At 55.4% G+C, this 26,028-nt stretch overlaps 1 protein-coding gene across 1 annotated transcript in view; it reads right to left on the bottom strand.

Annotated features, from left to right (window-relative positions):
* Positions 1-26,028, bottom strand: part of SHANK3 (SH3 and multiple ankyrin repeat domains 3) — a 227,683-nt gene that overhangs the window by 59,346 nt on the left and 142,309 nt on the right. Inside the window, exons 13-14 of the mRNA XM_050325020.1 lie at positions 22,592-22,705; positions 12,217-12,292 (exon numbers count right to left, since the gene is read on the bottom strand). Of these exons, the coding sequence (XP_050180977.1) occupies positions 12,217-12,292; positions 22,592-22,705 (190 nt within the window). The remainder of the gene's footprint in view (positions 1-12,216; positions 12,293-22,591; positions 22,706-26,028) is intronic.

Genomic DNA, 26,028 nt, shown 5'->3' with positions numbered 1-26,028 from the left:
CTTCCCACCTCCAGCAATTCCAGGATTCTGTAGAAAGTGGGGAAGACCCCCAACACTCAGTGCTCCTGTCAACAACCCCAGGGAGCCCTCTGGGTGCCCAGGACACCTCAGTGCAGAAGGGTTTGAATCCCTATTGCTGGGAAGTGTCTCCTGCAGCCTCCAGCTGGATCGTGCTGGGAGGAGTTGGCCAAACTCCACCATCTCTTCAGCAGCACCTTTACCAAGTCCTCACTGGGAATAAAAATCCACAGAATCACAACCAGATTGCAGAGACCCACCAAGACCAGAGCAGAGAGAGGGGTGAAATTCCACCCAGCCAGGGGGGGATGACCAGTGGGAAAAGCAGCCAGATCCAATTAACCCGACAAGAAAAACTCCAGCTGAGTCCACTCACATTTCCAAAGGCACTTGAAAAGGTCTCTCATTAAAACCTCTTGAGGAAGTGAAGAAGCCCAGGGATGAAAAGGAATGTTTTTACGTGTTAAATTTCTTAAAAGGTTCCAGATAAATGATTGGATTTCACATCAGAGGAAAGGGCAGTGGAGGAGCCTCCCGGGACCGGGGCCAGGACGTTCCTGGCTCAGCACGGCCCCAGATCGTTCAGGAGGGAGGGAGGAAGGACAGGGAACAAGGTTTGCTGCTGATGCTCAATTATTCAGGATAATAAAGATGAGGAGAACCGTGGGGAGCTGTAGAATCTTCTTAAAATCAGCGAATGATAAGGTGGAGAAAAACTGATGCACATGGGAAAAACTCATTCCTACGCAAAATCCCCGGCTCTGAGCTGACCATCCAGACCAGGCTGAAGGATTTGGGGACAGGGAGGACAGGTGGTGGAAGAGTCTCAGCCCAGTGTCCTACAGCGGTCAGGAATGATGAGCCAAGTGAGCTGGACATGGAATTTTCTGCCACCGGCACAGCCAAGGTGGCCCCACATCTTGAATGACCGTGGTAACTCTGATCCCCCATTCTGGGAAAGAATACAGGAAAACTGGGAAAAAAGCAAGAGCACAGAATCACAGGATGGTCTGGGTTGGAAAGGACCTCAAAGATCATCTCATTCCAACCCCCTGCCATGGGCAGGGACACCTTCCACTGGCCCAGGTTGCTCCAAGCCCCGTCCAACCTGGCCCTGGACACTCCCAGGGATCCAGGGGCAGCCACAGCTTCTCTGGCCAACCTGGGTCAGGGCCTGCCCACCGTCCAAGCCAGGAATTTCTTCCCAATATCCCATCTGTCCCTGCCCTCTGGCACTGGGAAGCCAATCCAGGGCAGTGGTCACAGCCCCTGAGCTCAAGGAGTGTTTGGACATCTCAGGGACAGGGTGGGATTGTTGGGGTGTCTGTGCAGGACCAGGAGTTGGATCCATGATCCTTGTGGGTCCCTTCCAGCTCTGAATATTCCACGAAGAGTGGTGGGAAGGGATGATCCCCAGCTTAAACACCTTCCTTGTTGACACTCCAAGAAATTCATCTGCTTCTCCCCCGGTCTCGTGGCTGGAGAGAGATCCCAGATTGGGTTGGATTGGAAAAGGACCTTAAGGATCATCCCATTCCAGCCCCCCTGGGCATTGGTGAGGTGCCAGTTCCCTGGCAGAAGGAGGAATCAGGATGCCCTGCTCTCAGCCAGGATGAGCCCTGAGCTCCCTGGCATTTGCAGGCAGCACGAGGAGCTGCTGTGGAGACCCCGAGGGCCCAGCTGAGCTGGGGGCTGGGAGCTCTGATGGCCACGGAGCTGCCAGTGGGAAGGGATGGAGCTGGATCCAGCTTCCCAGGGCTCAGATAACCGCTGACCCCCTGGGCCTGGTGCCCTGTCCAGCTTCTGCCTCCAGCAGGCACCACTTGCCGTGCAGGAGCTGAACCAGGTCCTAAGTGAGGCCCCACTCCATCCTACACATCCGTGTGTTCTCCCAGGGGTGCTGCTGCGACTCGAGATTTAACCAATTAAGTCCTAATTCTCTCAGGGCTCAATAGCAATTATTTAATTTCTCCAAGAGCACAGACTCGTGGATGGAGCACCTCAGGCTGCAGCTGCTCCCTGGCTGTGCTGGCATCCACAGGGATGGTTCCCGGTGCCAGCAGACTCTTGTCATCGGCTGATTCCCGGGATGAGTCAGAGGGGACCTTTACAACATCCTGGTGGTGCCATGGATGGTTCTGCCCACCCTGTGTGTGCCAGCAGATAAAATGTCCAAGTCTCAGCTCTCCCCTCAGAGTGGCCCTGGACAGAATTCCCAGCTCTGAGGTTGGGCACTTCCCTGAGTGCACACCCGGACCCACCAGCACTTCCCACCAGAGTGGCCTCAGCAAAGACCCTTGGGATGCTGGGATGTGACATCAGGTGTCACAGACACCAGAGAGGCAGGGTCAGATGGGATATTGGGAAGGAATTGCTGGCTGGGAGGGTGGGCAGGCCCTGGCACAGGTTGTCCAGAGCAGCTCTGGCTGCCCCTGGATCCCTGGAAGTGTCCAAGGCCAGGTTGGACGGGGCTTGGAGTGACCTGGGCTAGTGGGAGGTGTCCCTGCCCATGGCAGAGGTGGCACTAAGTGGGCTATAAGGTCCCTCCCATCCCAAACCATTCCATAATTCCATGATCCCCACACTGCTGCCTCCACCACAGTGTCTCCTCCCTGGACTCAGGTTTCCATGTCGTGCTCACAACATCCAGTAATTTCCACAATTCTCATTCTAATACTGTGTTTCCCCTGGGTCTGACACATTTCCTCCATAATAATTATCATTAACTTCTTACTGTAATTAAGAATAACTTCAAGTTAACACAACTCTGGCTCTCACTGTATGTTTTGTCATCTCTGTTTAGAATATGAACACCCAGAAACAAAACCTTTTTTTTTCTCTCTCCTATCCTGGTAATTTCACACTCAGGGTTTACAGAGGGTTTCCAACCAGCAGAGACACCACGAGAAAAACAAGTTAAGTTGATTTTCACAGAATCATTTATGCTGGAAAAGCCCTCCCAGCCCATGGAGCCACCCTGTGCCTGATCCCCACCTTGTCCCCCAGCCCAGAGCACTGAGTGCCACGGCCAGGCCTTCCTGGGACACCTCCAGGGCTGGGCACTCCAAACCTCCCTGGGCAGCCCCTGCCAAGGCCTCACCACCCTTTCCAGCAACAAATTCCTGCTCCGGGCCAACCTGAGCCTCCCCTGGCACTTGTCCCGTCCCTGTTCCCTGGGAGCAGGTCATTCAGGGCAGGCCTGGCCGTGGCACTCGGTGCTCTGGGCTGGGGGACAAGGTGGGGATCGGTCACAGTTTGGACTCAGTGCTCTGGGAGTGCTTTTCCAACCAGAGTGATTCCATGATTCCATCGGTCCACTTCAGTTTAAAAAACAAGGAAGGAAAAAAAGCCTCCCTTTTATGAAGACCACGCCATGATAAACCTCGAGACAGACACAGGAATGGAAAAACTTTGCTAATTAAGACTTGCACCAACACTTGGGTAATCACCACTTCCCCCACGGGAACATGTAGGGAACAGGATGCTGACAAATATTCCTAAAAAGACAGGAAACAACACAAACGCCGCAGAAACTTCAGGAAAACAAGCAGAATACCGATTTTCTCAAAAAAAAAAGATCAACGATCCAAGTAATCACCAACCTGAACGTTAATTAACGTTCCTAACGAAACAAACCTCACCAGAAAACCCCCCTTCCCAAGGCATTCCCAGGCAGCAGCTCCCTGGACCTGTGGGAAGGTTGTGGTTGGGATCTCTCCTGCCCTGCAGCTCCAGTTGTAATTCCCTCCCACACCGAACCATTCCCGAGCCCAGCAGGGATTTGTTGCCGTGTTATCCCTGCTGTGCACGTGGCTCTTGATGTTCATGGATGCAAATGCCTGCAGCTCACACATGGGGAGCTCTGCTGCTCCTGGGGAGCTGCCCCTGGCACAGATCCTGCGCTCCAGGCACGGCTGAGAAGGGGTTGGAGCAGCAAGAGCGGCACCAGGGGAGGCCCAGGTTGGACATCAGAAGGAATTTCTTGCTGGAAAGGGTGGTCAGGCCTTGGAACAGGCTGGAGTCCCCATCCCTGGAGGGATTTCCAAGCCCTGTGGATGTGGCACTTGAGGACAGGGGACAGTGGTGGCCTTGGCAGCGCTGGGAAAGGTTGGACTTGATGATCTCAGAGGGCTTTTCCAACCTCAATAACTCTGATTCCCCGAGTCAGCTGCCTCCAAGGTCTGAAGTTCAACCTTCTCTCGCCACAAGATCTGTGAAAGCCACTGGAAAAAGCAGGATGTTTAATTTCAGGGGCATGAAAACAGCTCTTCTGGAATCCCAGCGGGACCCATTATCAAATGACATCTCCGACTGAAACATCCAGTTTCCCATTTGCTGATTGGATTTTTCCCTCACCCCTCTTAAGCCCTCCATGGCCTTTATGTGCCGTGCCAGCACCAGATATCATCACTGCTCTGGAATGGATCTGCTCCTCCTCAGCATCTCCGACAGAAGACGGGCCAAGAAGCCACTTTCGAATCCCCAGAAGTGATGTCAGCAAATTAAATGTTTTACTCACTGGATTAAATTCAAATCACAAAACAAAGAGGGGTTCCTACTGTTGTTTGAACTCCAGGGTCAGGTTGGCCACCAGGAGGAATTTATTGCTGGAAAGGGTGGTGAGGCCTTGGCAGGGGCTGCCCAGGGAGGTTTGGAGTGCCCAGCCCTGGAGGTGTCCCAGGCAGGCCTGGCCATGGCACTCAGTGCTCTGGGCTGGGGGACAAGGTGGGGATGGGGCACAGGGTGGCTCCATGGGCTGGGAGGGCTTTTCCAACCTCAGGGATCCTGGGATTCTGGTCAGACCGAGCTCTCACGGATGAGGCAGCGCTGGAACAGCCAGCACAGCAGTTCTGCTCTGACGAGGTGATTTGCATCCCATTTTCAGTCCCCGCTCTCCCAACGTGCGTTCCTGGCAGATCCATCACAGGGGCTGAATTATCTTCCCTGTCATCTCAGCACAAGTCACGAGTGACTTCCCTGGAAGAGCTACAGCAGCTGAACTCCAGCACGTGATGGTGGCACAAAAATGCCACCACAGACCAAGAGCACCTGATCCTCAGGACAGCCCTGGCTTAAAGGAGAGCCTGGCAAAGCTGTTTAAAACAAACAATTCACAAAACCTCTCCTGTTCTACGTGGAATCACAGAATCACTTAGGTCAGACATGGGAGAGCTGGAGAGGGACTGGGGACAAGGGATGGAGGGACAGGACACAGGGAATGGTTTCCCAGTGCCAGAGGGCAGGGTTAGATGGGATATTAGGAAGGAATTGTTGGCTGGGAGGGTGGGCAGGCCCTGGCACAGGTTGGCCAGAGAAGCTGTGGCTGCCCCTGGATCCCTGGGAGTGTCCAAGGCCAGGTTGGATGGGGCTTGGAGCAACCTTGGTTGATGGAAGGTGTCCCTGCCCATGGCAGGGGTGGCACTGGATGTGCTTTAAGGTCCCTTCCCACCCAAACCATTCTGTGATTCTATGAAGGAGCAGAAGGGAAATCCACAGCCCCCACTCCGCTCACAGGGATCAGTCAGTGACAAACAGGAGGGGAAAGAGCATGGAAAGAGAAGACAAGATCAGGGACCACTACATGGCACTTTCTTCTGACAGCCAGTCACCACATTCCTCAGAATCCCAGGATCCCTGAGGCTGGAAAAGCCCTCCCAGCCCATGGATCCACCCTGTGCCCCATCCCCACCTTGTCCCCCAGCCCAGAGCACTGAGTGCCACGGCCAGGCCTGCCTGGGACACCTCCAGGGCTGGGCACTCCAAACCTCCCTGGGCAGCCCCTGCCAAGGCCTCACCACCCTTTCCAGCAACAAATTCCTCCTCAGGGCCAACCTGAGCCTCCCCTGGCACAGATTGAGGCCCTTTCCCCTTGTCCTGTCCCTGTTCCCTGGGAGCAGAGTCATCTCCAACCCTGAACACCTCACAGCAATTCTTGGTCACCACTTTACTCCTCACTAATTTTGCACTCCCAGTTCGAATCCATTTATATTTTTGGCCTCCACAACATGCAGCAGGAATAAATCCTCCAATTTAATCACCTGCAGTGTGACAAAGTACTTTGTTTTATTTTAATCTTTCTGCCTGCTAATTCCACCGAGTGCCACCTCATCCCTTTGTACTGAGCTATCACCATTGTTCCCTGTTCACCTTCTCATTGCCTACTCATGGTTTCATAAAACTCCCTGTCACATCTTCCCTGGGCACCTCAGAGAGAGTTCCAGTTGATTTAATCTCCTCCCAGATGTGGTCCCTGCTTTGGGTCACCCTCCTTTATTGGCTCTGAACCTTTTCTAATTCTTCTCATTTAGGGGAGTAAATTAAACCTGTGAGTAAGAGACTCCCAAACTGGGGGTTTCCACAGGAGACAAGCCGTGGCTGCCCCATCCCTGGAAGTGCCCAAGGCCAGGTTGGGCAGGGCTTGGAGCCACCTGGGCTGGTGGAAGGTGCCCCTGCCCGTGGTAGGGGTTGGAACGAGACGAGCTTTAAGATCCCTCCCAACCAACCCATCCTGGGACTCTGTGAGGAAGTAAACCACTATTTTTAGCAGACTTTCTATTTTTTCCCCCTGCTTCCCAACCTCCTGTGTGTGTCATCAGCTGCTGCCCTGCTCCTTCCTGCTGGGAAGCCACGTGGCTCCAGAAGATTTGGGAGCAAAACTCTTTCCCGGGATCCAGTGCTTGGCTGCAGAGGGGAAGGGAAGACCAAAGGGAAAGCCAAAGGGAACCCCACAGACCTTTGTGCACCTGGCAAATTGTTGTTTTGGGCAGACTGGTCCTGGTTTCCCAGCACCTGCCATTCATCCTGACTGGTTTTCGTAAGGAGAGAAGGAACAGGGATCAGCAAGGCCTTTTCCAGTGCTCCTTTAGGCATTGACAGGCAGCTCTGGAGGCTGGAGCTGCTCAGCCTGGGCTCCTCTCTCACCTCAAGGAGTTCACTGGATCATTACCTGCTCATGAAATCATGGAATCATGGAATGGTTTGGGTCAGGAGAGGCCTTAAAGCCCACCCAGTGCCACCCCTGCCATGGGCAGGGACACCTCCCACTGGCCCAGGTTGCTCCAGGGCCTCTCCAACCCAGCCTTGGACACTCCCAGGGATGGGAAGTGATCCTATTTCTTGGACAAAAGGGGCCATGAAGCCTCATGTTACCCACCAGTTCTGAAAGTCTAAATTTCAGGGAAAGCAGAGAATTCTGGCACAAGGACCCCTGAGAGGACAGAGGGACTCGCTTTTCTCACTCTGTGGGAAAGAGAGTAGGTTTAGATGGGATATTAGAAATAAATTCCTGGCTGGGAGGGTGGGGAGGGACTTGAATGGATTTCCCAGAGAAGCTGTGGCTGCCCCTGGATCCCTGGAAGGTTGGGCAGGGTTTGGAGCAACCTGGGCCAGTGGAAGGTGTCCCTGCCCACGGCAGGGGTGGGGCTGGATGGGCTTTAAGGTCCCTTCCCACCCAAACCATTCCATGATCCCACAATTCTCTGATGTTCCTGTAGCTCTCTCTGAAGGAGGAAAGCAGTCCCAGAAGATGTTGCTCACAGGAGATCTGAGCAGACTCTTCCTAAAGCACGTTGATGTGACGAGTGGGATTACAGAGAAGCCTGTTCAGGAAGGGATTTCATTCCCTCCCTCCACTCTCCTGTTGCCATAGAAATGATGCTGCACCAGCCCAGTGCAAACTGCCTTTCCCAGGGAGATGGGCCTGATGTGTGAACCCCATCCCACAGCCACTGGGAATAGGGACCCTCCCCACCGGCTCAGACAGCGCCTCCAGTCCCACAACATTCACCAAAAATTCTCCCCCAAAATTCATTTCTGACCACGAAACTCCATTTCCAGGCGTGTTTTTGGCCATCCCTGAGGCCAAGCCTTGCCTGGAACACGGATCCTCTCCTGTTCTCTTGTCATTCACAGAGACAGAACAATGGGAGAAGACGATGCCGTTCCCCCCTCTTTGCTGTTGCCCTCCTGGATGGGAACTCACTGGACCAGCAAATGGGGAGAATTCCAACTGCTCAGGTGCCCTACCACCAATCCTGAACTCACAGGGGAATGACAGGCCAGAGCAGACAGTAAATCTGGAAAATGCTGAAGGAAGGGCTCTTCTCCCAGGGAACAAGTGACAGGATGAGAGGAAATGGCTTCAAGTTGAGCCAGGGAGGTTTAAATTGGATATGAGGGAATTTGTTTTTCATGGGAAGGGTTGTATAGCCCTGGTACAGGCTGCCCAGGGCAGTGGTGGAGGCCCCATCCCTGGAAGTGTTCACAAAATGCGTGGATGTGGCCCTTGGGATGGTTGTGGTCCTAAAGGTCTTTCCCAACCTTAACAATTCCATCATTCCATGGTGGACACCTCACTGCTGCAGTGAGAGAAAGGGACCCCCCAGGGGCACCCAGGGATGGGACAAGAGGCAACAACACAAACCAAAGCACCAAGGATTCAAAGGAGATACTGCATGGAAAGGTTTTCCCCCCTCAAAACTCAGCCCTCCTGGGCCCTGTGGAACTTCCAGCCCTGGAGACACGTGAAGAGACCTGCTCTGGGTCACCAGCTGTGCCAGAAACCTCCAGACAACCCTTCCAACCTCGATTACTCCATAATTCTGCGCATTATTTTGGCCAGTCACAGCATGTGAGGGCAGAGAAATCCCTGCTCAGAGATCCCTCATGTTTTCCCTCTTTGCCAGGGGAGGCCCATCCAGATGGCCCGTGGATACTCGTGGCTGTAATCTCCCTCCCTGGTCAACTAATCCCTGAGACTGAAGAACAGGAACAAATCAATCCCGAATTGTCTCTTGCTCCCAATTCCTCTCCCTCCCAGCTGAGCCGCGCACGGGGCGGGCTCTTCATTTCGGAGGCAATTTCGGATCCCTTTAATCTCCTCCCGTAACACGGGTCATCAGAGAACTCAATCCCCCTTGGGATGGCCTCTCCCTGATAAGGACAAAGCTCAGGCTTCCCCTCCCCGTTTGCCTCGTGCCAAGTTCAGCCCGGATCAGGTTCGGAGCCCTGGAATGTTCCGGGCTGGGAGGGACCCGTGGGACCCTTAGTAAGGTTGGCCCCAGCCCTGTCCCTCCTCACCCTGGGAGGGTGGGGGAGGCTCTGGTTGCCCTCTGGTGACCTTGGGCGCATCCCAGGCTTTGGAGAGGCCTCGTGCTTGGTCTTTACCAGCAGTTGTGGCTCGGAGTGACATCAGGAAGAGGTGGAATAAGGAGCCTGTCCAAGGGGAGTCTCTCCCCCAGCTCACCCCGACCCTCCGTGGTGAAGTCACAGCTCAAAGGCTTCGCTGCCCCGCAGGCCAATTCCACACCCAAAACCCAACTTCTGCTCAGGGCACAGCCTGGTATCTGCTCGTGTTCCCCAACACCCCACGAGTCCCAAGCTCTCTTTTCACCTCATTTAAGCCAAAAAAGAGTAAATCACATCCCATACCCGGATCCATCGTCCAGCCGGGGGGTGCCGCTCCCTGCTCCGCTTCCCGGGGCATCCATTCAGCCCTGTCACAGCTTCCAAAGCTTTCCCTGGGATCTAAACCCACTGGTGTGTAATTTTCTCAAGCACTTCTAAGTTGCTCCTCAAACACTGTCATTATGTTAATCCTCTCCCACGTCTGAGACCTGAAGTGAAGTTGGGGATGATGGGATGAGTTCCCTCCTGGAAATGGTGCTGCTGACGTGCTGCAGCGATCCCACAGCACCCTCGCTGCTTCTTAACTCTGCTCCCAAGGGATCTGTCGGCCCGAGTGGTTCGGGGTTAAAAAATAATGGGGAAAAATCCAGGTTTTTTTTTCCCCAATTTATTAAGGTGAGTCCTGACACCACACTCAGAGCAACCTGTGCATGAACCATGAGCCTTAACCTGGGCCTTAAGGACTTTCTCTCTCCTTTCCTGTCCCCACCCTGTATTTTGGCACAGCAGGAGCAGAGGACATGACAGCAGCTCCTCTGCTGCTCCACCCAGCCAACCCCAGCACCTTCTCAGAATTCCTGAGGCTGGAAAAGCCCTCCCAGCCCATGGAGCCACCCTGTGCCCCATCCCCACCTTGTCCCCCAGCCCAGAGCACTGAGTGCCACGGCCAGGCCTGCCTGGGACACCTCCAGGCCTGGGGACTCCACTGCAGGAGGGGAGTTCAACCACTTCAGTTGCAAATCATTGGGAAAATAAGGGAATAATGATCCATTAAAGGCTATAAAACACAAGGACATCAACTCTGGCTCAGGAAGACTCTGAACAGGACACTGAGTGGTTTATTCTGTTCCCAGACCTGCACAAAGCACCTGCCATGGGTGCACCTACCACAATCCCGACCTGAGGGACCTGCAGCTCCAGCTCCTCGTGCTTTGATGGCCTGAGTTGGGAAGGATCCACCAGGATCCACCAGCAACTCCCATCTCCTGGTGGAGCTCCACAACTACCCCCCACACCACAGGGATGCAGCTCAAACCCTCCCATGGGTTCCAGGGCACCCACCAAGATCTGTGGGTGTCACAGCCAGTGGTGGCACCAGCGGGTCCCAGTCAGGCCCCACCAGCTCACCAGGACTTTGCACGCACTGGGCTTGGAAGGAGATGGCCTTTAAGGTCTCTCCCAACCCCAACTGTTCCATGGTTCCATGGACTGCCTGGGAATGCCAAGACCGGATGGATTTGCAAGAAGACAGGGATGACTGGGGTCCAGAAGAAGCTTTGCATCCTGCAGACAGTCCTGGAGGATTCCAGGATGGAAGGATCCACTCAGGGTGCAGGTCACGGCACACACGGACCCGCAGCCTCCTTCCCTTCCCTTCCCTGTGAGGACATTCCAGGGAAAGGGGGCCACTTGGAGCAAAAACTGCCACCACAGAACACCCTCACTGTGCTCCCAGAGCCCTCTGCCCTGAGGGACTAAGCTGGGAAACAGGTGGGACATCTCCCCCCCTGTGGGAGACGACTCCGGGTCGTTCCACCTTCCTTCCCAGCACCCTCCTCCACACACAGGCTCAGAAGCTGCACCAGGACACTCCCAGAACTCCGGAGCTTGGAAGGGAACCCCTGAGGTCACCCAGTCCAACCTTCCTGGCTCAAAGAACATGCTCAGCTTGCCCCAAAAAGGTTGTGGTTACTCCTGGAAGGGGCTTGGAGCTACCTGGGCTAGTGGAAGGTGTCCCCTGGGGTTGGAACAAGATGGGCTTTAAAGTCCCTTCCCACCCAAACCAGTCTCTGATTCCATGATATCCATAATTATTAATTCACAATTCTGATTGTTTTTTTTTTCTTTCTAAACAATTCCACAAACTCCATTTGCTTCTGGAGGTTTGGCCTGGCATCAAAGCCATCCCCAGACGCCGAGCAGAAGCCAGTCCAGCAACACCTCCCTGCACGTGACATCCCACTCCTGGTTCTCCCCCGCCACCCCCAATAATTTGCTTCTCATCCTTCCATGCTGGGATTCAGCTGCTGTTTATCAGGACCCTCCTCCCCAGCTGCTCCAATTCCACTTTCCGAGCTCCTCCTTGGGCTGGCTCTGCAGCCTCGGCGCTCCAGCAGATGCCTTGCCCTGTGACGTCACGGTGACATCAGACCTTTATTCCTAAGGAACCGCAAATCCTGGGCAAGAGCTCCTCACAGTGTTTCTGCCGGTGTGTGTGTTCCCTTCCGTGTGCCAAAATAAATCCCTTTTCCTGTCGCACTGTTTGTCAACCCCGTTTGATCCGATCCCACCCACCTGCTCTTCCTGCACTCAGAGAACGTCAGTTTGACTTGTTTTCGGTTTTTCACCCATTTCCTGCTCTGTGAGACCAAGAGCCACCGGTGACCTCAGCACAGACCTCCTGGGGGTTCCCTGGAGCCTCCGGCCAAGGTGCAAGTGGATCATTTTTCCCCTTTTCTTCTCTTCTTTAGTGTTTTCTGAGCCACTTTCCCTCTCACTCCGGGATCAACAAGCCCCAAAGCAGCAGATCCCAGGATTTTTGGAAATCCAGGCAAGCCACACACATTCCTTGGAGTCAAACCAGAGCCAGGGAGACAGATGTGGGATGAGCCATCAACAAGCCAGGTTCCCTGTTCGCCTCAGCCTCATCCAGCACTTGGAATTTAGGCTCTAAATGACCAAACCAACTGGAAAAGCTTCCTTCCCACAGAAACAAAATGCTCTGTCAGGATAAATAGAGACTTTTTCCATGGAAATGAACCTCCTTGGGATGCCAGAGGTGCTGCTCCTTACCTGTGAGAGGTGAAGTTGTCGTAAGAGCCCACAGTATAATGTCGGAAGAGCCGCTTGGTTCTGTCTTCTCTGGTTTCTGCAAGGAAAAAGACACATCCCAAATCACTTCCCTGTGCCTTCTGCTTCCCTGACGGGGCCACAAACCCAGTAAATTCTGTTTCCATGCAGGAATTTTATCAGTAAATAGTAATCCGTGCGGGAGTGAGTGGCCCTGTGCCCGTGCCCAGCCCCACAGGTACACAAACAGCTCCCAGGATCCTTCCCAGATCCCTCCTCGGATCCCTCCTCACATCCCTTCCCCCAGACTTCTCCAGGAGGAGCCAAAGAGGAGCCCCCCAAATGGGAGAGGCAGGCTCAGCTCTGGGTCCCAAGGGGAGCAGCCACGTTCCTGCCCCGCTTCCATCCGGACACGTCCCCCATCCCACAGCTCGGCACGGAGGGATGGAGCTCCCCTGGGAGGGGTGGCCACAATCCTTGGAGCCTTCCTGCTCACCTGGTGCTCCCCAGCTCCCTGGGCACAGGGGATCCGTGAGGAAGGAAAGCTGGGAGTGCAGAGAGGCGCCAGGATCTGCCTCCCTACGGAGCCCTGGTACCGCTCCCTGGCACAGCCGGGAACGCCCCGAGGGGCTGCCATTCCCCAGGATTTCTGTTTTCCCACGTGTTTTCCATGCACACCGAGTGGCCCAGGTGTACAGTCCGTAAATAAACCCGTGAAGGGGAAAAAAATGTGCTCCAAATTCCCATTTTACCGAGGGGAATGTGACGGAAACAGGGAGCTCCCAACCCCCGGAATTGCAGCATCCCGGGAGTGATGGAGGTGCTCTGGAAACCCCCCCACAAGGACGTGGGTGCACAGTGACCCCCCCAGCGAGGACAGGGACAGTGGGGTGAGGGAGGTGCAGCTTGGCAGCATTCCCAGTGATCCAAGGTGTTATTCCGGCCCCACAGGTGTTACCCGGTCTGGAAGGGGATTTCTTGGAGCCTGACGGAGCAGGGCGGGGCGGGGGCTTCCGATCAGCCGGTCCTCCTGCCCCTGAGCTCCTGGGAGAAACTGTCCCAAAGAACCACGGAATTCATCTTACCAGAAAGGAATTACTCTTACTGGAAAACATGGACTGATGGACACAGAAGGAGGCAAAAGAGGGAACCCTCCACCTGGATCAGCCCGGGAAGCCCCTCACCATTCCCACCCCCCTCCGTGGGGTTCCCAGCCCTGAGCCGAGGGGGAAATTCCAAGGGAAAGGAGGCAGCCCCGTGTTGTGGCTGCCTGGGAATGCCTGGGAATGCCTGGGAATGCCTGGGAATGCCTGGGAAGCTGCGGCTCCGTTGCTGGGAGTGCCCAGAGGACGGCAGCAGGGAGCAGCCTCGGCTCCGGCACTGCTGCTCCAAGCCGGGCACGATCCCGAAACGCTTCCCAGCGGGAATCAAGTGAGGTGGTGAGACCTGGGAAACACCTAAAACATGGGGATAACTGCTGCTGGTTGTGCCTGTGGATAAGCTGGAAGCTACAGTGCTGTACAAGCTGGCAGGGATGTATGGAAAATGGGAGGGAAAGAAGAGAAGGAGAAAAGGGGGAAGGAGAAAAGGGGGAAGGGGAAAAGGGGGAAGGAAAAAGGGGAAGGGAAAAAGGGGAAGGGGAAAGGGGGAAGGGGAAAAGGAGAAGGGAAAAGGGGAAGGGAAAGGGGAAGGGGAAAAGGGGAAGGGAAAAAGGGAAGGGAAAAGGGGGAAGGGGAAAAGGGGGAAGGGGAAAAGGAGAAGGGAAAAGGGGGAAGGGGAAAAGGGGGAAGGGGAAAAGGAGAAGGGAAAAGGGGGAAGGGGAAAAGGGGAAGGAGAAAAGGAGAAGGAAAATGGAGAAGGGAAATGGAGAAGGGAAAAGGGAAGGTTTGGGAAGGTTTGGGAAGGTTTGGGAAGGGAAGCGAAGGGGAAAATGGCTCCCAGGGAAGTGCCACCTTGGCACAGCACCAGCAGGTCCTGACAGTTCCAGTGATCCCCCTTTTCCACTCATGGCATGGGGAGACACCTCAGTGAGATCCCCTGAGAGGGAGCGGCACACACAGCACCCCCCATTCCCATGGGCATCCCTCCTCCTGCCTCACTTCTCCCACCAGAATTCCCACTCCCCCCACCCCCCATGTCTGTGCCTCAGCCCCTTTTCCCCCCTCCTCCTCATTCCCTGCTTCCCAGACACTTGTGCCACAAACCCCTCTCTGGGTGTCATTCCTGAGGAAAGGCCAGGGATTTGGTGGCTGGCCCTGGATTTATGGGCTGTCCAGAGCCCAAAGGCTCATTCTCTTCCCGACTCCTAAAAATAGCGTGTGTTTAATGGAGCCGTCACGGAGCACCGGGAATGGGGCTGATGGATGGAGAGGAGCCTTCACTCCCGGATCCGTGTGGAGAGGGAGGTTCTAAATTTAGAGGGAAAGAGCAATAGGACACCAGGGCATCCCGGTGGGATGGAGTGCTGGGAGCTCATCCAGGCACGGGAATGGGGAATGCAGACCGCTGGAAAACAACCTGGGAGGGCCTGTGGATGGAGAACCTGGACTGTCCCATCCTCTCTTCCCTCAGGCACCAACACCGGCTTGCAAATAGGAAAGGAAAAAAATCTCATTTGGAATGAGAAAAATATCCCTTTTTGGTTTAAACAGAATGCTGGAATTATATTTCTAAATACCGTTTAGAATTGAATTTAATTCAATTTAATCTTCTTAAATGCAAGATTTATGCACCTCTAATTATTGGCAGCGGGTTTTTTTCCATCATCTATTTTTGACCAACTGCTCCTGCATCACAAGCCCTGGAGCAGGAGGCAGAACAGGCGGCAGCACCACAGAATCCCAGGATCCCTGAGGCTGGAAAAGCCCTCCCAGCCCATGGATCCCCCCTGTGCCCCATCCCCACCTTGTCCCCCAGCCCAGAGCACTGAACAGAACACACAGCCAGGGGAGATGTGGCCTCAGGACTGGAGAAGGCTGGGGTGGTGTTGGTGCCTTCTCCAGTACAGGGACGCTTCTTGTGCCAACTTCCTGAGCCAACACGCCCACGGAGGCGTCTGGAAACTGCCCTGGCTCCTCCTGACTCAGGGAATTCTGAACTGCCTCAGCACCCAGGAAGAGACCCCATGGTCAGCTGATGCTGGGGGGGCTCATCCTGGAGAAAAGGAGGCTCAGGGGGGACCTTCTGGCTCTGCAAGTCCCTGCCAGGAGGGGGGAGCCGGGGGGGGTCGGGCTCTGCTCCCAGGGAACAGGGACAGGACAAGGGGAAATGGCCTCAAGCTGTGCCAGGGGAGGCTCAGGTTGGCCCTGAGGAGGAATTTGTTGCTGGAAAGGGTGGTGAGGCCTTGGCAGGGGCTGCCCAGGGAGGTTTGGAGTGCCCAGCCCTGGAGGTGTCCCAGGCAGGCCTGGCCGTGGCACTCAGTGCTCTGGGCTGGGGGACAAGGTGGGGATGGGGCACAGGGTGGCTCCATGGGCTGGGAGGGCTTTTCCAAGCTCAGGGATTCCATGATTCTGTCTCGCTCTCCTGCAGCTGCTGACTCACACCCTGGTGCCCAGGGCGGGCTGTGAGCAGGCAGAGCCCCCCGAGCTGGCACTGGGGATGGGAGCTTTGCTGCCCTGGAAGCAGCACCTCAGCCCTGGGCAGCCCCTCCCTCTGCCCACTGTGGATCCCTCCCACACATCCTGATCCCGCTCCCAGCACCTGACTCGCAGTGGGCTGATGAGCAGATGCCACCACAATGAAAGCCTGGCCCAGGCTCGGTGCCAGGCAGCCAGTCTGGCTGGGGCGGCCGGCGGGGAAGGGAAGGGAAGGGAATTATCTCCAAAGAAATGCTGAACTGTGCTGGGAAGGGGGGGAGGACACACAGTGGTGGGGCCAGAGAGGAGCCTGAAGCTCCTCTCCGTGGAGAAGGAGCCAGGGCAGGTGAATTGGGATGGGTCACCTCCATCACCAGGGGTGCTCAGCACAGCCGGTGCTGCCGTGGCAGCAGCAGGTCCTGCTGAGTTTCATAATCCCAGGATCCCTGAGGTTGGAAAAGCCCTCCCAGCCCATGGATCCACCCTGTGCCCCATCCCCACCCTGTCCCCCAGCCCAGAGCACTGAGTGCCACGGCCAGGCCTGCCTGGGACACCTCCAGGGCTGGGCACTCCAAACCTCCCTGGGCAGCCCCTGCCAAGGCCTCACCACCCTTTCCAGCAACAAATTCCTCCTGAATTTTTTCGTGCAAGGATTTACACACTTTCGGTGAAACTCTGGCCTGCAGAACACGAATTCAGGGAGGAGAGAACTCAGTCAGTCCCTCCTGCCTTAGTCCCTCCTGCCTTTAATTTATGAGCTACATTTACACTGAAATTAGAGATTTTTTTTCTTATCTATAAGTGAAAAAATGCAAATTAAATGCAAATCTGCCCTTAGGTAACCACCAGTCAGAGCAGCACCTCTGTGTCTCCTCCCCTGGGGTCTGAGCAGCCCTGAAGGGAACAGGAAGATCAGCCAGAGCCACCAGCCTGAGCCAAGCAGGGCAGCCCAGAAGGGCTGGAGGAGCTCTGCATGGCTATTCCACGTGGATTTATCCACATCTCTGCAGCACAGGCATTTCCACAAGTGCCACCCAGGCAGTTGTGCTGGTTCCTGACTGAGCCCAAGGCGCTCAGGGCAGGAATTCCTCCCCACCAGCTGTGGCTCCCCAGGCAACTGGAAAGGCTCTCCATGAATTCAGCAGCAGGGCACAACCCCCTTGGGAGGAGCCCACAACTCTTCCAGCAGCCCCAAGGAAGAGGGATGTTCAGTCCACGGCCAGAACATCTGTGGCACATCAATCTGGCCACTGAACTGCTGGTGGCACCACAGGGGGTTTGCTTGCCCAGAGCTCAGAGCAGGAGGAATTTGTCCTGTCGTGGGAAACGTTAAGGCAAAGGGAATCTGGGAAGAATCTTGAGTCAAGAGTTTTAAATCCCCGCTCTGAGAAGGGGAAGAATCAGTAAATCTAACAGATATCAGCTTTACAGCCTGAGCAGCACCTTGGGATATTCATAAAAATGACCTTTACTCTGGGCTGCCAGAGGAGCTGCTGGCAGAGCGGAGATTAATTGAGAGGAGGAAAGTTCAGAGAATCCCAGGATGGTCTGGGGGGGAAGGAAACTTAAAGCCCATCCAGTGCCACCTCCTGCCATGGGCACTGCATGACACCAAGCCCCGTCCAGCCTGGCCTTGGACACTCCCAGGGATCCAGGGGCAGCCACAGCTTCTCTGGGAAATCTATTCCAGCTCCTCCCCACCCTCCCAGCCAGCAATTCCTTCTGGGCTGGATCATGTCCAGCCTCTCACCCACCAACATCCCAAATCCTTCTCCCAGGGCTGCTCTCCATCCATTCCTCTCCCAGCCTGGATTTGGGCTTGGACTAGACCAGGCTGCTCCAAGCCCTGTCCTTGAAAGAAAGGGGACCAAGGCCAAAGGCAGCACAGCCAGAGGACACCTGCCACAGGCAGCAACACAATGGAGATGGGATCAGGCTTGGAATTAAGTCAGGAAAGGGAAAGGAAAACAAAGAGGATTTTTAAAATGCTGCTGTAGAAGCAGCCAAAAGACCCATTTCAGCTCCTGCATGACAAGTGGTGCCTGTTGGAGGCAGAAGCTGGACAGGGCACCAGGCCCAGGGGGTGAGGGGTTATCTGAGCCCTGGGAAGCTGGATCCAGCTCCATCCCTTCCCACTGGCAGCTCCGTGGCCATCAGAGCTCCCAGCCCCCAGCTCAGCTGGGCCCTCGGGGTCTCCACAGCAGCTCCTCGTGCTGCCTGCAAATGCCAGGGAGCTCAGGGTTCATCCTGGCTGAGAGCAGGGCATCCTGATTCCTCCTTCTGCCAGGGAACTGGCACCTCATCAGTGCCCAGGGGGGTGGAATGGGATGATCCTTAAGGTCCTTTTCCAACCCACCCCAGTCTGGGATCTCTCTCCAGCCACGAGACCAGGGGAGAAGCAGAGGAATTTCTTGGAGTGTCAACAAGGAAGGTGCTTAAGCTGTGGATCATCCCTTCCCACCACTCTTCGTGGAATATTCTGAGCTGGAAGGGACCCACAAGGATCATGGATCCAACTCCTGGCCCTGCACAGACACCCCAACAATCCCACCGTGTGCTGAGAGCATCAGAAAACAACCTTTTTTTCAACCCCAACTTGGGGGTTCCAGGTGGTTTTGGGTCCCTTTCCATCCCCAATTTGGTTGTCCCAGGAGATTTTGGGGACCCTTTTCCATCCCCAGGAGCCGCAGTGTTGGGACTCTGCTCTCGCTGCTCAGCCAGAGCTTCTCCCTCCCAACCCTGGGAAGTTCAGCTGATTGATTTTCCCATTCCCTGCTGTCTCCTGGTGTAGATTTCCTTCAAAAAGCAAGTTTTTTGTCCAAAACAAGGACAAAGACAGGTGGGTGCTACCTGTGAACCCTGACAACCAACGAGACCCCTCACACCCAGCGGCCACGGGGGACACCCAGAGCATCACCTGCAGGACAACCCCACTGCATCACCCACACCCTCCCAGCTCCCTGGGGTGAGGTTAAACCCCCTGGGAGCTCAGCACCACCCCAGGTTCACTGTGGGATGGAGATCTCCAAGCCCCTTCCAACCTGGCCTTGGACACTCCCAGGGATCCAGGGGCAGCCACAGCTGCTCTGGGAAATCCAGTCCAGCCCCTCCCCACCCTCCCAGCCAGCAATTCCTTCCCAATATCCCATCTGTCCCTGCCCTCTGGCACTGGGAAGCCATTCCCTGTGTCCTGTCCCTCCATCCTTGTCCCCAGTCCCTCTCCAGCTCTCCTGGAGCCCCTTTAGGCCCTGCAAGGGGCTCTCAGGTCTCCCTGGAGCCTTCTCTTCTCCAGGTGAACCCCCCCAGCTGTCCCAGCCTGGCTCCAGAGCAGAGGGATCCAGCCCTGGGAGCAGCTTTGGGGTCTCCTCTGGACTCTCTCCACATCCTCCTGCTGTTGGGCTTTGAGTGGAATCCCAGGGAACAGCGGGGAGGCAGCGCAGGAAAACCCAACCCCACCGGTCTGCAAGCACCCCCGAGGCCCCCAGTTCAGATGGGGCCTCAGAAGTTTGCAAAGACCTTCCCTGTATCCCTCTCTTTCCCTATATCCCACTCCACAGAGACAGGTTCCACATGGAACCCAGCACAGGACACAGTGCAGGGATCTCCCCACACAACCTGAGAGAGGCAAAGAGCATCAGGGTGATCCCCCACAGCCCCTGCATCTGCACCAAGGGCACATTCCAGGCTGGAGCTTCTCCCAGCCCGGGGGTTGCTGTGACAACAGGCAGCTCCCACAGGCACATCCCAGAATTTGCCACGTTCCGCTTCACACCCCCAAACCCTTCCCTTGGATTCCCAGGCGTTGCTTCCTGAGCTCTGCCTGGCAGGTGGGGGATGTTCCACCAGGGAAAATGGGTGGGAGGGACAGTCAGGGCCTGCCACAAAAGAGGATTTTGGAAAAAAAACCACCAGGGAATGAGAGTCAAGGGAGGGAGAGGACACAGCTCAGGGTGGAAGGAACCCAACCCAGACAGGTTTATTTTTCCCAGCTAAAATAAGCAAATGTAGATTTTTCCAGTGCCTCCCACCCATCCCAAAAAGCTCTTTGGTCTTAATTACACAGTTACCAAATATTCCTCTGCAATTTAAACCAAATCTGTGGGTTCTTCTCCCAGAATTTCCCTGGACCACGGGGTTCAGGGTGACTCTGTAACTAACCCAAAGCAAGAACACGCTCAAAGCACAGGCACCGGTGCTAGGCTGAGCAGAAGGTTGTCCAACAATTGACAAATGATGTCCCCAAAAAATTAATACTCAGATTTAATTTCGTCTATTAAAAATACTCCCTGATGATATTACTGGGAAGCTGTGGCTGCCCCTGCATCCCTGGAAGTGTCCAAGGCCAGGTTGGATGGGGTTTGGAGCAACCTGGGCCGGTGGGAGGTGTCCCTGCCCATGGCAGGGGGTGGCACTGGGTGGGCTTTAAGGTCCTTCCAACCCAAACCATTCCAGGATTCTGTGAGTCCTAATCTTTGTTCCTTGAGGGGTTTATTTATTCCCAGAAGCCTCAGGATCCACATTCCCTACCTGCACAGTTTCTCTGCTGCCAGGAATACCCGTCAGGGCTGGTTTTTCGCAGCTTTGACTTGAAGCACTCGCTCAAAATTCCTCCTGTGTCGTAACTCACTGAAGACAGTCAACTCCATTTACTCCCCTCCATTCCTCTTCTTTATCAAATATAAAAATCTGCCTCCATCTCCATTACCAGGATATCTTACACCATCATTTTCCACAGCAACATAAAGGTTTATGTTGTTTGTCCTCAGCCCATGCATCACACACCCTTCCCACCCTCAGACTGTTCTGGCCTGGGAGAGCTGTTGGATTGATCCCATCACCGGGATCAGCGTCTTCCCTCTGCTCTCACGAGTCACTGCTTGTATTCCAAACACCTCAGCCCTACCCCAGTGTGGCTGCAGGACTAGGGAAGTGAGAGCCACTGGGGAGGCCCCCCTGGAGCCTTGGGGGCAGCTCTGGACCCTCAGCCAGGAGAGCCATGGAGGGGCTGGAGCGTGTGCAGGGCAGGGAAGGGAGCTGGGAAGGGTGTGGAGAACTCCTGAGGGAGCTGGGGGGGCTCATCCTGGAGAAAAGGAGGCTCAGGGGGGACCTTCTGGCTCTGCAAGTCCCTGCCAGGAGGGGGGAGCCGGGGGGGGTCGGGCTCTACTCCCAGGGAACAGGGACAGGACAAGGGGAAAGGGCCTCAAGCTGTGCCAGGGGAGGCTCAGGTTGGATATTTGGGGACAAAAACCGGAAGATGGGCAAAAGCTGAGACCTCCAAACTAAGCGGGGCCAGAAGAAATAAATTTAGAACCTAAAGAATGCCAGAATTCCAGAGGTTGGAAAATACTTCCAAGGTCATGGAGCCCACCCTGTGCCCCATCCCCACCTTGTCCCCCAGCCCAGAGCACTGAGTGCCACGGCCAGGCCTGCCTGGGACACCTCCAGGCCTGGGCACTCCAAACCTCCCTGGGCAGCCCCTGCCAAGGCCTGACAGCCCTTTTTTTTTAGTTATTTACTAAAGAAACTCTGTTTAGGCCCCAAAGGATTCCAGGTTCACCAACAGGAGGCACCTAAGGAGACTCTGACGGGGAAGGGAGAAACTTCTTGGGGCAGTAACAGAGCTGGACAACAGGACATTTCCCTCCTGAGTCACCAAACCCTGCAGTGACCATGACCTGAGCCTGAGGCCCCCAAGAGAAGGCCCTGGCTCATTTGGGAACATCAACATGCAGCTCGTGGCCTCTTCCCTCAGAGCAGGAGAATCCTGCAGGGTAAAGGAACGTCCGAATGGCACCTCCAAAATGTCAACCCGAAAGTTGCCGTCTCTGAATTTCAATGAGGAACACAATGAATTCCCTGAGCTGCCTCATCCTTGTCACAGTCACCTTCAATCTGCTCCAACAGACGCTCCGGTGTCAGCCACACAACCCCTCAGTCCATAAACACAGCTGGAGATGTCCCCAAGCCCTTCCACCACCAGTGCCCAAACCCATCAGGATTAAACCCCGGAGATGGACACCCCTCTTCCTTTCATCTTGATGGGAATCATGGAATGGTTTGAGTGGGAAGGGACCTCAGAGATCATCTCATCCCCCCTCTGCTGTGGGTAGGGACACCTTCCACTACCCTAGGCTGCTCCAACCTGACCTTGGACACTTCCAGAGATCCAGGGGTAGCCACAGCTGCTCTGGGTAACCTGTGCCAGGGCCTCCCCATCCTCCTAGCCAGCAATTCCTTCCCAATATCCCGTCTAACCCTGCCCTCTGGCAGTGGGAAGCCATTCCCTGTGTCCTGGCACTCCAGGCCCTCGTAAACAGTCTCTCTCCATCTTTCTCGTTGGCCTCTTCAGGCACTGCAGGGTTGAAGAAATGAGGTCACTTTAAAACCTTCTCTTTTCTAGGCTGAACAATCCCAATTGTCCCAGCCTGGCTCCATAGCAGAGGGGCTCCATCCCTCTAACCATTTTGGTGGCCTCCTCTTTAACATCCTAAAATGTTGTGTGGGGTTCACACCAATATCCAAGCTCTGCTGCCCCGTTACCTCCAGAAGACCCTGATGCTTCAGCAACCTCCTCACCAGAGCAGCACACACTGACCATGGATCAGAGAGTCTATTTTGGATGTTAATGCATCCAGGACATGCCCTGAGCCCTTGGGATACAGCCTGGGATACAACTGCTCCGATGCATCCACTGCCCGTCCCAAAGAACGGGTGAACTCAGAGAGTTCAATGGAGATTCAGAGTGAACTTCCAGGGCCATCCAGGGTGCGTGGAGGCCCCTGGGGTGGAAGAGCAGCACTTACCTTGCCGGGAGTCATATTGTCTCATCTGCACCTCCTCCACACATTCTGCTGGGAACCAGCCAGTCCTGCCCTTCACGGTGCCTTCCCAAAACCCGCCTTCGCCGATGCTCAGCACTGCGGGGAGAGAGAAAGGGCGTGTCAGAGAGGGGATCCCAGGAGAAGGAAGGTTGGAGCGCTCAGGAACACGGAATCATGGAATCATTGAGGTTGGAAAAGCCCTCCCAGCCCATGGAGCCACCCTGTGCCCCATCCCCACCTTGTCCCCCAGCCCAGAGCACTGAGTGCCACGGCCAGGCCTGCCTGGGACACCTCCAGGCCTGGGCACTCCAAACCTCCCTGGGCAGCCCCTGCCAAGGCCTCACCACCCTTTCCAGCAACAAATTCCTCCTCAGGGCCAACCTGAGCCTCCCCTGGCACAGCTTGAGGCTGTTTCCCTTGTCCTGTCCCTGTTCCCTGGGAGCAGAGCCCGACCCCCCCCGGCTCCCCCCTCCTGGCAGGGACTTGCAGAGCCAGAAGGTCCCCCCTGAGCCTCCTTTTCTCCAGGATGAGCCCCCCCAGCTCCCTCAGCTGCTCCTCACATGGACACAACAGGGCACAGCACAGAACATTGGTCTGGCATGGTCTGGAGGAAGAAAGGACCTCAAGAAGCCTCCAAAAGCTTCTGTCCCCCATGTCCCGAAGACAGAAGTGCACAGAGAGCTTCCTGCAGGTGTGTGCTGAGAAAAGGAAACACCAAACTGGTAACCCCCAACTTTGTAAGATGGGTGTAAATGGGGGACCCAGACACAACAGAGGGTGTGGTGAAACCATTTCCTGGAAATTTGGGACCAACCATAACCTCTGACATCCTCAGAGTGACAGAGGAATCCCAGCCCCACAGGGAAAATGGGATGCAGAGAGGGAGAGAAATTGGTCAAGACAACACCACCTTCTGATGGAAGGTGTCCCATGGCAGGGGGTGGGACTGGATGGGCTTTAAGGTCCCTTCCAACCCAAACCATTCCACGCCTCAGAAAAAGAAAAAAAAACCCCAAGAATTGTTGTGGAGTTCAATATCCTAAAGGACAGAAGGCAGAGCCACATCCCAACTAACTCCACCACGTGCTGCTGCCTTTCCAGCTCAGCTCCCAACACCTCCCAGGCTGGATTCATCCCTGCTCCCATCCCCACCGCGCTGTGTCAGTCAGAGCTAAATCCAAACTCGGCAGTTATTAATAAATTAAGCACTGCTCCGGCAGCCAAAGCAAATTCCCCAAAGGAGAGGAGCCGCACGACTCCTGGATCCAGGCATTAATCCTACAGGCAGCAAGGGAAAAACAAACACAGGCACACGCCTGGCGTGGCAGCCAAACAGCAGAATCATTTCAGCTCCTCTCTAGATCTTTTCTTGAGATGCAAATGCTCCTGCTCTCCAAAGGTTGGGATGCTGTCACTGTTTGGAACAGCCCCAAGTCCCGGCCCTGATTTCCCGCTGCTCCCGGCCGTGCTGTAGCGGCTCCGCTAACAGCTCCCGCTGGAAAATTCCCCTTTTGTAGTACTTTGTATTTCCAGCTTCCAAAGCTCAGCCAGCTCTCCAGAGCCTCCTGTTCTGGCTCTGCAATTACACCGCTCCTCGTTAAGATTCGCTGTTCCTTGAGGATTGGGGAGGACTGAGGATCCAGCTCATCTGGAATCAGGCCAGATTTTAAGGGAACGACGAGCTGAGTTCCAAGGAAAAGATTTAAAGTTGTCCGTATTTCACCGGTTTGTCCCTCAGGATGTGACGTGAGACAACACGAAAACATTGCTCCAGTCAAGGAAAACAACATTCCTGCTCTCCCTCATCCAGCAAGCCCCTGGCCAAGCAGGATTTGGGATTCACCAGTCCCACTCGCCAGCTTGGCCTTTGTTGTTTAGGAAAGGCCTCCAGGGTCAGTTGTTCCCTCACCCTCCCAGGGACCAAGGTGAGACTGACCAGCCTGGAGCTCCCCACCCTTCCTGCCTCGCCCTTCTTGAGGACAGAAGTGACATTTGCAGGAACTTCCCCCTGACCACCATGACCTGTGAGGGATCACAGAATTATGGATTCATGGAATGATGGAGTGTGGCCTGGCAAAGCCACCAGCCAGGTCCCTTGGCCCTCACTGGGGCATCCCATGAGCCCCAGGTCCTGTTGGTTTGACTCTTCCCTAAGCTGATCCTCCACTCCTGAGGAGGATGCCATGGACTATCCCACTGTTCTCAGGGACCTGGGAATGCTGAAGCCTGGTCTCACCAACAAAGGCTGACGAGTTGTGGAATGGTTTGGGTGGGAATGGACCTTAAAGCCACCTCCCACCAGCCCAGGTTGCTCCAAGCCCTGTCCAGCCTGGCCTTGGACACTTCCAGGGATCCAGGGACAGTCACAGCTTCTCTGGCCAACCTGTGCCAGGGCCTGCCCACCCTCCCAGCCCGCAATTCCTTCCCTAAAAGAAGAAGGTGGGAGGTACCTCAACCAGCTCGTTCTTGCTGTGCAAAGGACACAACTTTCAAGAAGTGAGGTCCAGAGAGCAGAGGGGGCTGGCAGGGAGAGGAGCAGATGGATCCCGAGGGATCCACGCCTGGAAGCCCTAAAGTGCCCTCAGGGCACTGGTGTGGATCCAGCAGGCCCAGACCCTCCACAGGGACACAGATCCTCCACAACCATCTCCTGACAACTCACTCCAACCTCCTGCTGCAAAGTCAGGCCCTTCTCCTGCCCGTCCCCAGGCTCCCGTGCCAGCTGCTGTCCCAGGGGAGCCGTGTGCCGGGCGGGCAGCGCCGCGGGCGGCCGAGGCAAAGCTGCTGCTGACAGGAGGAGAGGAATAAACGGCCCAGGAGGCCCACAAATCACTGCTCTGAGCCCGAGCCATCGGCTCTGAAGGTCACTGGAATCTGAAGGGCCATAAACATGGAAATGAGGCGCCGGCTGAGTCACGGTTTGGGGACGCGGCGCTCACGAAGTGCTTAAATATGGTGGGAGTAAATGAGCAAACAGGACACGGGGAATGCCTCATGGAGGAAGGCAGAGCTGCCACCTCTGGATCCCAGACCTGGCCAGCCAAGTGCAACCACTATCTCCCAGCTGTTTGCTCCACGGTCTGAACCAAGGAGCCCTGTGGCTTCTCAAGTTGGAATCTGGAACATCCTTTAACCTGCTGCTGCAGGACCCCAGAGGAAAAGGCCTCAAAGCTCCTGAATCCCCTTGGTTTTCTCTCCACCCCTCCTGGGGACTCTCTCACTGGATCCCTCTCTTGGTCTCAAGCCAAATGGAGACATTCCCACCTTCCCTTCCGGGCACAAATCCACATTCCACCTTTGTTCCATCACGGACCTGACCCTGCTTTCCCCCACCCCACTCACAGCTCCTGCCTCTCCAAACAGTCTCTTCATCAGGAACTGCAGCGACAGGACAAGGAGCGAAGGGTTCAGACTGAAAG

Source organism: Myiozetetes cayanensis, unplaced genomic scaffold (genome assembly GCF_022539395.1).
Source record: "Myiozetetes cayanensis isolate MyiCay16 unplaced genomic scaffold, myiCay2020 scf3, whole genome shotgun sequence".
NCBI classification, from domain to species: domain Eukaryota; kingdom Metazoa; phylum Chordata; class Aves; order Passeriformes; family Tyrannidae; genus Myiozetetes; species Myiozetetes cayanensis.
Note: the sequence above shows the minus strand (reverse complement) of the source record. Positions and strands in the feature narration are given on the sequence as shown.